The sequence below is a fragment of the Elephas maximus genome, chromosome 3, assembly GCF_024166365.1.
Source record: "Elephas maximus indicus isolate mEleMax1 chromosome 3, mEleMax1 primary haplotype, whole genome shotgun sequence".
NCBI lineage: Eukaryota > Metazoa > Chordata > Mammalia > Proboscidea > Elephantidae > Elephas > Elephas maximus.
In genome coordinates this window covers 100,875,120-100,888,186 of record NC_064821.1, presented here as the reverse complement: position 1 = coordinate 100,888,186, position 13,067 = coordinate 100,875,120, and the positions used below count along the sequence as shown (strand labels likewise).

At 42.8% G+C, this 13,067-nt stretch overlaps 1 protein-coding gene across 1 annotated transcript in view; it reads right to left on the bottom strand.

The window, feature by feature from the left end:
• Positions 1 to 880: 880 nt before the first annotated feature.
• C8A (complement C8 alpha chain) overlaps positions 881 to 13,067 on the bottom strand; it is a 79,383-nt gene continuing 67,196 nt past the window's right edge. The window contains exons 8-11 of the mRNA XM_049875968.1: positions 11,760 to 11,894; positions 10,383 to 10,540; positions 5,114 to 5,336; positions 881 to 1,032 (exon numbers count right to left, since the gene is read on the bottom strand). Of these exons, the coding sequence (XP_049731925.1) occupies positions 881 to 1,032; positions 5,114 to 5,336; positions 10,383 to 10,540; positions 11,760 to 11,894 (668 nt within the window). The remainder of the gene's footprint in view (positions 1,033 to 5,113; positions 5,337 to 10,382; positions 10,541 to 11,759; positions 11,895 to 13,067) is intronic.

The following is a 13,067-nucleotide window of genomic DNA, read 5'->3' as shown; positions in this document are numbered from 1 at the left end:
AATATGGGACTAAACATATAATTACTAATTATGAAAACTGCAAGGAAGGGAAAGTACAGAGTGCCGTGAAAAAAAAAATGAGAAAAATGTGATGTTTGAGTTAAGAACTGAAGCTAACAGGAGAGATCAATACAAAGAATAGAAGAAGATGTTGAGTCCAAATGAAGGAAAATAGAAGGAACTAAATTCAATCTTTATTTTATTACTATTATTTCAATGTGTCTGTCTTATTCTAGGAGCCCTGGTGGTACAGGGGTTAAGCACTTGGCTGTTAACCACAGGGTCAGTGGTTTGAACCCACTAGCCAGTCCATGGGGAAAAGATGCAGCAATCTGCTTCCATAAAGATTACAGCCTTGGAAACCCTGTTGGGTCAGTTTTACTCTCTTATGGGGGTGCTATGAGTCTGAATTGACTTGCCAGCAATGGGTTTGGTTTGGGTTGGTCTTATTCTACCGATTAATAGTGGCTCTATGAATGAACAAATACTGTTGATATCAAAGAACTAAGATGATTCTCATCATATTTTGTTTTATTGGGCATTGTTTCAAGAGTGTGTGCCCGCTTTGCCCTCTAACAGACTATCAATTTTCCTAAGACATGGATTGAGTTTTCTCCTCACTTCTTTTGGTTGCTCCAAAGTACCAAGAGCAGGACAAGTTAACACTTAACACTTAATTGTTGAATGAATGGCTGAGTTTTGTGAGTGATGGAACAGTTGACTGTAGGTCACACGGCCTGGTGTTAGGCCTGGGAGCAGAGGGGACACAGTAAAAGATCTGTTGATTTGTATGTTCTCTCAGCCAAAAGAGGTCTTTAACCAGTAGCCACTGAATTTGTTGACATCTGCTGCATTTGTCCTGGCCTGTACCCAGAGGCCCTCAGCAAGCCTGGGTCTGCATTTTCCACCCTGGACACGTGGCACCTCCATTCTTTGGTGCAGGGTTGTTGCACTCCCTCCTCCTTTCCCGGGTGCCTGCTCTGCACGAAGACCAGGAGCTCCAGCAACTCCACCTACCATCCGCTTTGGCTCCTGCAGAGATAATTTCCCAGGGAAGGAGGAAGTTAGCATACAAAAAGGTGGGGGAGGAGGGTGGGCTATAAGGGAGTGGGGGTTAACGTACAAGGACCGTCTTGGACTGTAAGGAGGGAAGCCATTGCATTGCCCTAGAGTAATCTGCAATCCCTCCTTGGGGAACCGCCTTGGTGTAGCCAACCGAGACCCCTGTGCTCGCTGCTTTGCACTTAATTTGAAACTCTGGATGGAGTGAGAAGAGGCCACTGGGATCCTATTTCATAAAATTGGAATCTGTGTTTCCAAGGAAGATGGATAGCAGAGTAAAGCAGGGAAGCAGCCCCCTGGGGAGAATGACACAGAGCCATTGGAGGGTGTAAAGAGCAGGGAGCCTGGCCTGGCTGAGGTTGAACAGACACCTCCGTGGAGAGACTTAGTGGGCATTTGAATGAAGGTTTACAAATTGAACTCCCCCCGCCACCACAGACTCCGATAAGGGGCCATGGTGAGAGATTCTCTACACATGGTATTAGAAGGTGAGGATACAAACGGTGACTGTGGAATGTCTCTGGAATCCAGCTCATATATCCCCTAAGCTTGGGCTGCTGCCTCCTCCACGTTCTGTGATGTTCTGCAAGCCCATCTCCTAGCTGAGCCCAAGTTTTCCCACTATAAAATGAGAAAGATGGACTAATTCGATAGTTTTTTCATTATTGTTTTTTATCACAATTTTTTTTTCCCAAATGAAATCCTACATGGACCCCAACATTGAAGTCAGATGAAAGTGGAGCTGTTCTATTTGAAGACGGGGTGCTTATCAATCTTGTCCCATCCCCTGAGGCGGTCCTTGAGACCTCTAGGCTTCTTAGATCACAGTGTTAGTATCATTGGATTACGTCATCTCCAAGCCCCTTCCAGCTTTATAATGATACTCCCTGATGGGGCAGCCACAGCAGGGTTCTCTGTCTTTATTTCTCCTACCTCTGTGTCTCTGGTCCCCATAGGCAAAGGTTTGCTGAGAAAATCCCTGAGGACTCACGTTAATGGGTCCTCATGGTGGCTGACTAACTCCTCAGTCTTAGATTTTTTTGCCAACATGATCTCCTGTCAGACTAAAAGTTCAATGTGATAGCCCCAAAGCCACCTGCTGTCCACAGCCCCCCTAGAGCAAGTTGACTGGAATGATGTGAGCTGCCTGCTGCTGCCTGAATGCAATCTTGCAAGAGAAATGGGGCTGCAAGAAGGAGGGCCCAGTTCTCTGTCCCCTGCCCTTGCCCTGCTATCACTAACATCCCCCCCATTCTCCAATGCCCCCCATGTGTGTATGTAACTCAGCATGGCCACCACTGAGCCTTTCATTGAACCACTGAAGAGGCATTTCTAGGTAGCCCACACCCCCTGTTCTCTCTGTTTCTGTGTTATGTGGATGGGAATCCAAGCAAGTCCTCATTCTGAGGACTTCCTAGTTATAATTATCCAGGCAGGACTCACATCTGTCCCTTTAAGACAGGTCAAGCTAGTAACCATGAACTGGGAACATACTCCTTCTCACTCCCTTTAAGTCAGGCTGAACCAATAACCACCAACTGTGAACTGGTAACCCTTCCCCACTGCCCAAAATGATAGTCACTGCAATTGTCTTAGACTCTCTACTCTGATTGCCGAACTTTTCATGACTCTTGTCTAGACTAGAATGTGAATCAGTAGAACGCAATGGTTAAGAGCTTGGGTACTGATAACAGATGCTCTGGGTCCAAATCCCAGATCTCCTCCTCCACAGCTAGAGGACCTTAAGCAAGTCACCTAACCTTCCTGCTCCAGCTATGTTATCTGTAAAATGGAGGTAATAGTTTTTAATAGTATTTACCTCATAAGGGAAGAAATGAGTTCATATACATGAAGTGTTGAAACAGTGCCTGGCATAGAATTAGGGTTAGTTGTTATTTCTGCTCAGGGACCTTTGTTCCTTTTGGCAGGGATGTCTGGCTGATGGGGGAAGCTCTGGGCCTTAGCACTGGGCTGTGTAAGCTCCGAGTGGATTTTTTCTGCAATTCATCCACCTTCAGGGAAGTGCCTTTTTCCAGTTCACAGGACAGCACGTTCCAGGCTTTGTCCTGGTAGTTGAACTTCTTAGTATTCATTCTCAGCATCCTCCTTTATAAGGACTCAATGAATTCTCCTTCATAAGGACTCTGGTTGTGACCTACCTTCTTGGCTCACCCCTATCGGAAGTCCCCTACAGGATATCAGGAAGCTTGTTGAGATCCAACTTGCACTTCCTTTGACCAGCAAGGAGGAATTTAGACAAAGTGCCAACCCAAGGCAGAGTATCTACCAATGGAACATTCCTTATGGAGGAATCTCTTCCTCTTGTGTGCTATAACAGATCTTGCCACATACGTTAGCTAGTTTAATCATCAATAGAATCCTGTGAGGAAGGTAATGATATCATCCCCATTTTATAGGGTATGCCCATGATGAAAATTGGCAGAATTGAGATTTAAAGGCCTGTTTGATACCAATGCTCTGCTATCCTGTCTCTCACTTGGAACTGCTCTCCCAATAAGGAGATAATAACTATTGCCATCTCATTTTAGGCCAGGCCTGCTAGTGGAGATCTCCCTTGAATCCTAAAGAAATTGGAATCTATGATTTAAAGATTTTAAGCTTCAAACTAACAAGTGTTCGTCATCTTATCTTCCTCTGGTTTAGGTCATAGACTCAGAGATTCTGGGTGGATAGGACCTTGGAACCATCTTACTCAACCATCTACTGGATGAATGAATATCTTATACAGCTTCCTGGCAAGTGGTCATCTAGCCCCTTCCCTCCTCGCATTATAGTACGGAAGAAAGTCTTTTCCCACTAAGCCAAAATCCCTTTCCTATAGTTTCTCTCCATTGGTTCTATGACTTAATCTCAGTGGCCACGCAAAACAAATCACATCCCTGTCCATATGGTAGTTCATGTTGGACTTGTCCCTTCTGAGTTCTCTCTTTCCCATGCCAAAAATTCCTAATGCTTCCAGCTCTTTCTCTTAAGACATAGGTTTGAGTTTTTCAGCTTCCCTTGGTTGCCCACTTCTGTTTGCCAATGTCTGATGAAGTATGGCACCAGGACCAACATTCCTAATATGTCAGAGAATAATCTTGTTCTAGGTTTTTTATTTCTGTTATTCTAGCCCTTCACTTTGGGGTGTCCATATTACACTGTTGATTCCCACTGCGTGAGCTATCACTAAACACTTGATCTGTTTAATAACACATGCCTCCCACGCCAGCTACCTGTGCTTCAGTAGTTTGTTTTATGGACTCAAGCAAAGGAACTTTAGATTTACCCATTAAAGCTTTGCTTTGTTTGCTTTGCTTTCTTTTTTTCTCTTTCCTTCTTTCAATTTTCCTCATTGTGGCAGTCAATTGAAATTAATTCATATGTTTATTGGGTAAAAAAAAAAATTTTTTTTTTTTAATTGGGTAGCTCATATGTTTTTCCATCATTTCATGTAATGGAATATATGTGGAATACAAATAGCTTTGTATGCCTAAAAAACTGGAAGCTTAGGGGTTGGGAACTGCATTGAGATTCTTGGAGCACAAAGAAAACTTAGAGGAGAAAACTGAGCCCAGAAAGAAAGAGTGACGATCCAGAGTCTCTCAATGAGTTAGTAATATAGCTGGGATTCACATCCAGGTCCCAGACTCTTTATCTGCAAGGGATGACTTTTTAAGACAACTGTCTTCCCTGGTGCCAGTTGGTTCATTCTGCAGCTATATGTGATTAAACCTTACTTGCCCCAACTTTGCTTTTACTTATAATCCTTTACACTATAATAACACTTAATTATTCCTCCAGAAATAAGTCCTATTGGCCATATAAAACTTGGTGAGAAACAGTTCCCATCTAAGAGAGGGATTTGATGGCTGAGAGAACATATCAGAACCATCAAATATGGGGGTCACTGGTAGGGCTCAGAGTACAGGCTCCCAGGGTAGTGGGTGAGAAGCACAGTAAGGAAAGACCGAGAATACCAAAGTTCTTTCTGTACCTTTCCCCTTTGAGCTGGGGCAGGTTTGAACCTGAGAGGATTCATGGGTCTTACCCTCTAGCTCCATTTGCTCACAGGCGGGGCCCCGACGACCCAGGGGGCACTGACACCTGCAGTGGGTGCCCTCAAGGATGGGCTCCCCATTATTGAAGCACGGCCCACAGCGGCAGGCATTGAACTCTAGCAGGTACTGGTCCAAGGCTCGGCGCAGGTTCTGAGATTTGGCCTCTTGGGGACCCAGGTTCGTGTGCCGCAGCAACTCATAGATGGGCTGTACCTGTGAGCACAAAAAAAAAAAAACCCACAGGCGATCTCCCTAGACTCTGTCCTCCTTCCCAGAGTCCAAGAGCTGGCCACCAAGCTTCTTGAAGGCCTGCTAATGCCAGGCACAAAGCCAGTCACCCAGCTTTATGACCCTGCATGGATCCTCTCTGTGACTCTGTGAGGTAGGTACTAAACTCTCCAGTTTACAAATTAAGAAATGGAGGCTCAGATAACTTGCCTGACTAGTTAGGATCACATAGTTATTAAGTGCATAAGCCACTCTGAACATGGGCCTACTAAACTCTAAAACCTGTGCTTTTCCAGATCTCAGAGTAGGAGGAGAGTTTAGATGCTGTGGCAACTCATTGGCTCCTTCCAACATTTACAGGAAGCAGGAAGAATATAAACCATTAGTGTGTGTGTGTGTGTGTGTGTGTGTGTGTGTTTCAAGATTGTCAACCCTCAATTTAGGAATTAATAAAGTCCTTGACAGGTAGTTGTATTGCTGTTGCTGAGCGCTTCCTCTAACGGTAGAGGCGTGGGCGTTGTGTGGGTATGGGGGTCATTCACGTTTCAGGCAACCCATTCCAGGCCTAATTGTAGTCCAGGGTTTCTCAGCCTTTGCACTGTTGATATTTTGGGCTGAATAATTCTTTGGGAGGAAGGAGGGGGTTTATCCTGTGCACCCCTGGCCTCTATCCACTAGATGCCACCAGCAGCCTCTCAGTTATGACAACCAAAACTGCTTCCAAATATTGCCAAATGTTCCCTGGGAGGGAAAATTGCCCTGGTTGAGAAGTAGCAGATGTGATAGAAAGAGCATTGATTCCAGAGCCAGAAAACCTGACTTCAAATCCCAGCTCCATTTCCCAGCTGTGCTATCTTTGGCAGGTCCCTTATACACTGAGCCTCCCTTCCTTCATCTGTAGAGTGAGAACAGTCAGCCCACCCTGTGAGTTTATTGTGAGGATTAGAGGAGATGATATATGGGAAGAAGAGTCCGTGGGTGGTGCAAACGGTCAACACGTTTGACTGCTAACTGAAAGGTTGGAGGCTCAAGTCCACCCGAGGGGCCTTGGAAGAAAGCCCTCCTGATCTTCTGAAAAAAATCAGCCGTTGGAAACCCTGTGGAGCACAGTTATACTGACACAGCTGGGGTCTACCATGAGTCAGAGTCAAGGTGGCAAATGGTTTTTATGTGGGAAAGTTCTTAGCATAGTGCTTGTCATGAGTAACACTAAATAAATGCCTGTCACTTCCTGGCTGTGTGACTTGGGACTGTTAACTGCTCCTGTCTATGCCTGAACCTTGTCATCTACGAAAAGGAAATGATACCCACTTTCTAGAATTCTTATGAGGATTGAAAAAAGTAATGAATGTGAGATACCATTGCAAAAGAGAAGCACTATATACAACATTCTTTTTTACTAGCAAGATGGATGAAGTAAAAAAAAAAGCCTATGTTTTTCAAATTGCATTTACATATGGTTATTTTCAGCACACTTACAACCCTACACATTTTAACACACAATCATAAAATGAACAGTCTTCTCCAGATCTCTCACTTTGCAGAAGAGGAACTTTGGACCCAGCAATAGGGAATGATTAGCCAAGGTCACAGAGCAAGTCAGTGCTAGGAATGAGCCACACTGGGGGATTTTCACTTCTCTGCAAACAAGTTAACAGAGGGCACTCACAGTAGCCTTGAATGGGTTCCTGGAAATGTGTACAGAAGACCTGTGGCAAACAGACCGTGGACTGTGGTCAGTGGCTGCAGCTGAAGTCAGCAGGCAGGTAAAGTCAGGACTGTCAGGGGCCCCCAGCAAAGGCGAGAAGATGACTTACTGGAAGTTCAGGAAATTTGGTCTCCACTGATAGGAATTCAGTGCAGAGTGTGCTGCCCTGTAGCCCTGAGTAAAAATGACTCTTACTTCTACAGAGGGCCATGACGGTTGGGCAATTTCCCTTTGACACTCAGCACTCTGTTCCCCATGACTCACTTCCGCCTCCCAGAACCCTCAGGAATAGGGAAGGGAGCACTCCTTGGGGAGGGCTGCTGGGGAGTTGAGGAGGGGAGAGAGGTGGAGTAAAATAAACTTAAAATGTTAGAGCTTGAAAAGATATTGTCAATTGCCTTGTCAACATTTTACAGATGAGGAAACAGATTCAGAGATGGCAAGTGATATGATGTAACAACATAACATAGAAAGCATAACATAACATCATAACATAATTCATTGCATAACATAACAAGATAACATAAAAATATTATATAGCACATAACATAATATAACATGTCATATAATATATTGTAACTCACAATATGCCTGGTGGTGTAGTGGTTAAGAGCTACGGCTGCTAACCAAAAGGTCAGCAGTTTGAATCCACCAGGCATTCCTTGGAAACTCTATGGGGCAGTTCTACTCTGTCCTATAGGGTCGTTATTAGTCAAAATCGACTTGATGGTAACTGGTTACAGTACAGGTTTAATAATATATATCATAACACATAACATAAAACAATATAACATAACACATAATATAACATTACAAACATAAACTATGTCATGACATAAGATAATATGACTTCCACATTCATTTAACCTAAAAAACAAACAAACGAACCAAGTTCATTGCCGTTGAGTCAATTTTGACTCATAGCGACCCTACAGGACAGAGCAGAACTGCCCCATAGGTCTTCCAATGAGCTCCTGGTGAATTAAAATTGCTGACTTTTTGGTTAGCAGCCAAACTCTTAACCACTACGCCACCAGGCTTTCCAATTCAACCTAAGTCCCTGCTATACATAAGCATTGCCAAACTCTAGGGTTTGCAAGTGAATAAGACACTGTTCTCACTCTGAGCATCAGGTTCCAAATAGCCCCCTAAGTGGTCTCCTTGCCGGTAGTCTCTCTCTCCTTCCATTCATCCTTCATATCCCTGTGAGCATTCTCTTTTTAAAACAGCTCTAGCTGTGCCCCTTCCCTGCTCTATAACCTGCCAGTGGCTCGGTACATGAAGTCCAAACTTCTCAGAGGGCAACGTAGATTGTGAAGAGATCGTAGGTGTTAGGGTCAGTCTGACTTGAACCAAGTTCAGCTCTGCCATTTGCCAGCAGAGATCTGTGAACCTGTTTCCTCAACTGACATTTACTAAATACCCACTCCTCTCTCCCCAAACTTGTGAACTAGAGTACTCTTAATGCCATATTAGAGAGTGGGAAACCAAGGCTCAGAAAGTAAAAAACTTGTCCAAAGTCAAACATCAAAAATGTGTTTGTGCCATGAATCGAACCGTGTCTTTCTTACCCCAAAGCCTAGGCTCTTTTTCCAAAAGATTCAGTTTTCTCCAAAAAGAAGAATCTCAGTTTTCCCCTTGGAAGTTTTGTTCAAGGAAAACACATAGTTCACTTCTTGTCTATGAAAGTGTATATATTACTCCTGATATCAATTTTACAGTTTTTACCCCAATCACTAATAGCTTGATGATAGCAATTTTTCTGGCCCTATGTGAATTCACAGGTGCGTGAAAATGGTCCCTTAACTTATTGGAGAAGAAATGAAATCAAGGTTAACCCATCTGACCTCTCTCTTCATAAAAAGAAGGGTATTATAATAGACTTATACGTTTAGCTGCTGGTGTATGCTTTAAGAGAAGGAACGCTATCTATACCTGGAATTTTACATACATATAGAAAAAAAACAGACAAGGGTAGGGAAGAAATAGGCACACAATATTTTGATTAAAAGTTCAAAATACAACTTTTCTTTAATTAAATGGACTATTCTATATATTTGGAAACCCTGGTGGTGTTTAAGTGCTGCGACTGCTAACCAAAATGTCGGCAGTTCGATCGAATCCACCAGGCATTCCTTGGAAACTCTATGGGGCAGTTCTACTCTGTCCTACAGGGTTGCGATGAGTCAGAATTGACTCAGTGGCAACAAGTTTTTGGTTTTATCCTACGTAGCGACAGAAGTAGCTTGACAACTGATAGATCAATCCACTTCATTTGTAGTTTGAATACAATTTTACTCTCTTTGTGAGGTTAGTGATTCAAGGTAGGGCTACTCAACCTTGGCACCATATGGGGCCAGATAATTATTTGTTATGAGGGTTGTTCTACGCATTACAGGATGTTTAGCAGCATCTCTGGCCTGCACCCACTAGATGCCAGTAGCGCCCTCCCAGTTGCGACAACCGGAAATATTGCCAGACTTTGCCAAAATGTCTCCTTGGAGGCAAAACCTCTTGGTTGACAATTACTGTTTTCAGGAAGTGCTAGGAAAGAGGGATCTGAGAACTGGGTTTGAAGCCCAAAGATCTGGAATACAGGCATTGACATTATGACAGCAATGTGATTAAGTCCCTTAATCTCTCAGAGCCTAAATTTCCTAAACTTTTCAATGGGGAGAATAAAGTCTGTGCCAGATATTTATTGTGATAAGGAGATAAGATAATTTTGAGCAAGGGTAACAAACCATGGCCTGGGGGCCAAAACTACACCATAGCTTGTTTTGTGTGGCCTTTGAGCTAAGAATAGTTTTTACATTTTTAAAGGGTAGTAAAAGAAGGAGAATGTGTGACAGAGGCTATATGTGGTCCACAAAGCCTAAAATATTTACCACCTGGCCCTTTACTGAAATAGTTTGCTGACCTCTGATTCAACAAATTAGATTCTTAAAGTATATAAATATTCTTATATACTTAAAAAAAAAAAACAGAAATAAATACATACTTAAATACCTTGAAGTATATAAATAAAATATCTAAATGTAAATTATTTGTTTAATGTGGCCTTACCCTGAAGACATCCCAGACTACCAGAGTAAAACTAGCCACTGACTAGCTATTATGTTTCTGATCCCAGCTCCCTTCTGGCCCAGGTCAAAAGTCATGCACTCTGCAGAGTCAGGGAAGGGAAGGCCATGGGTTCAGTGTCCCGTTAACGTTTAATCTTGTTCTTTGATGGGCTCATAATAAGAAATATGAAATGATCTGGTCTGTTTCACTTTCACTCCTCATGGACGTGGAGTTTCTTCAGCTGAGAAAAGACTTACCTTAAAATCGATAACTGTAGGATTATACTTTAAAGACCTCCCCCAGGAACGGTATGTAATGATGCTCTCACTGTGTGTCAAGCCACCACTCAAGGCAGCACTGCCACCACGGACCCGAGAAATGATGTCTTCCACAGCCATGCTCTTCCTGTCACTTTCTGCCATCAAGAAGATAAGTGTGCATTAGATCATTTCCCAAAAAGCCAAAGGACTGGTTCACAAGCTCCCCTAATGGAATTTGGAACAAAGTCTATGTGCCTTTCTGAGATCTACTTCCTATTCTTATACCTTGCTTGGTTAACTAGCAACACAAGCCAGAAGAGAGGGAACAAGACTTAGACCCACCCTCTGGAGTAGAGTAGACCCAGGGAGAACAGCCCAGTCCAGCAGTTGGTGCATGGCATGTGAAACAATGGGAAAATCGATGGTCATTCATTCATTCAGTCATTCATCTCTCAAATGTCAACTCAATGCCTGCTCTATGCCAAGTTAAAAAACAAAAACAAAAAACCTTTCACCGTTGAATAGATTTTGACTCATAGCGACCCTATAGGACAGAGTAGAACTGCCCCATTGGATTTCCAAGGAGCAGCTGGTGGTTTCAAACTGGTTAGCAGCCAAGTTCTTAACCATTGCACCACCAGAGCTTCAAATAGGTTCAATTAAATGTTATAAGTACTATGACAGATGTCTCTGTGGAGCTCAGCCGGGGCACTGAGAAAGAAGTGGTCAGTTACACACTGGGATAGGTGGTGGTCAGCAAGAAAGGTCAGTAGTCTAAAAAGTTAAGTGAGTGTTTACCATGTAAATGCAGAGAGGGTATTTCTCAAAAGAGCCTATTATCAGAGAGAGGAAGCAATTTGACTTAAGGCACTGAACCATAAGTAGCCTAATGCAATAGGAGTAACTTATATACCTGTTTAAAATCTACCTCACCTACTACACTATAATCTCTTCTTTCTTGTATCCTCTTTTCTCCCACCTGAAAACAAACATTAAATGCATATTTGATGAATGAACACATCAGATTGACTTGTTCAGGAAATCACAAAACATTCTTACACAATCCTTCTCTAATAATTATTCTTTGAACTTGGACTTTGGATAACCGTATTCTCCTATCTCAGTGGATCTGTTTCCTCCCCCTGGACTGTAACCTGATGAACCTTCATTTCAACAGCCACTTTCAATTCTGTCTACATACTCCTTTCATGCCAGTTCTTATTTGGATCTTTGTCTAGTGCTTGAAATTTAGGAAGGTATCCTATATGAAGTACTTCTAAGGAGATTTCAGCTCATGACGGATCCAAAATAGAGCCCTGATTGTGGGGTCCAAGAGATAGTCTGCCTTCTCTTTTGGGGTACCCAAACACTTACCAGTTTTGCCAGCTCCAAATCTTCTACAATTTTCTCCTGATAGACCTCCTTTTAGACCTCCTTTAGGATTCCTAATATTAATTTCAATGCCTATGGAGCCTCCAAAGCATTTCTTGACATCGTCACTGGTAATGCCTGCATCAGATAGAGAAGAACAAAATGCCAAGATGTTAAAAGACAGTTGATATGATGCAACCAGATCTACAACCAAATTTCAAGTTTTCACTCCAGCTTCAGTATTTTTTTTTTTTCCACACGGTTCCAACCCAAACATTTTTTGAAATTAGAAGGAATATGTATTGCATACATTAGATGTTGAAAAATCTAGTTCCCCTTTCTCCTTGCCCATTCTCCACTTAGCCTCCTTAAGGCAATGATTATATCTCATTCACTCCATCACCCATGTGCCTGGCCCATTATAGACCCCATTGCTGGTTCATTTATCTCCCTTCCTTTTCATCATCTTTCCAAAGCCTATTCGTTCTTCAGGCTCCAATTCAAAGTCATTTCCTGCAAGAAGCATTTTTGGATCAGAATAGTCTCCTCTTGCTACAATGCGGAAACCCTGGTGGGGTAGTTGTTAAGAGCTATGGCTGCTGACCAAAAGGTCAGCAGTTCAATTCCACCAGGCACTCCTTGGAAACTCTATGGGGCAGTTCTACTCTGTCCTAGAGGGTCGTTATGAGTTGGAATTGACTCGACGGCAACAGGTTTGGTTTTTGGTTTTCTCCAAAGCTACCAGTGTGCTTTGTTTGTGCCTGAATGACCATATTGGTCATAATCCTTTTTGCCCCAGCCCTCTTTGTATCCCACAGAGGCTGGAGTCCTGGTAGAACAAGAAGAGATCACCATGCAGAGTCTCCTGTCATTCTGACCCCACAAGAACTCTCAGTCCCACATTAATTGTCTCTGTTTGTCCATATCTGAGGACCTGGCAAGGAAGCTGCATTTTGCAGATGAGAAAAATAATGCTCAAAGCAGTAAAGTCAATATTCCCTGATCACATAGCTGTTAAATAAACAGAGCTGGGTTTCCAATCCTAGGTCTACCTGACAAGATGAGGCTAGAAAACTAGAAGGCAGCAAAGTATTAACGATGCTATAGAGTTCAACTTTGTCTGTAGCTAAAGCAGTCCCCTGGATGATAGTTAACTCAGTGTGATAATCTAACTTGTGTTTTGAAACATCATTACATTTAACTACAATTATAAAAGAATTATTATTCCCGTTCCCATTGCTGTCGAGCCGAGTCATGATGATGAGAATTATTATCAGTCACAGTGATATTCTGGCAACTACAAAGGAAAAA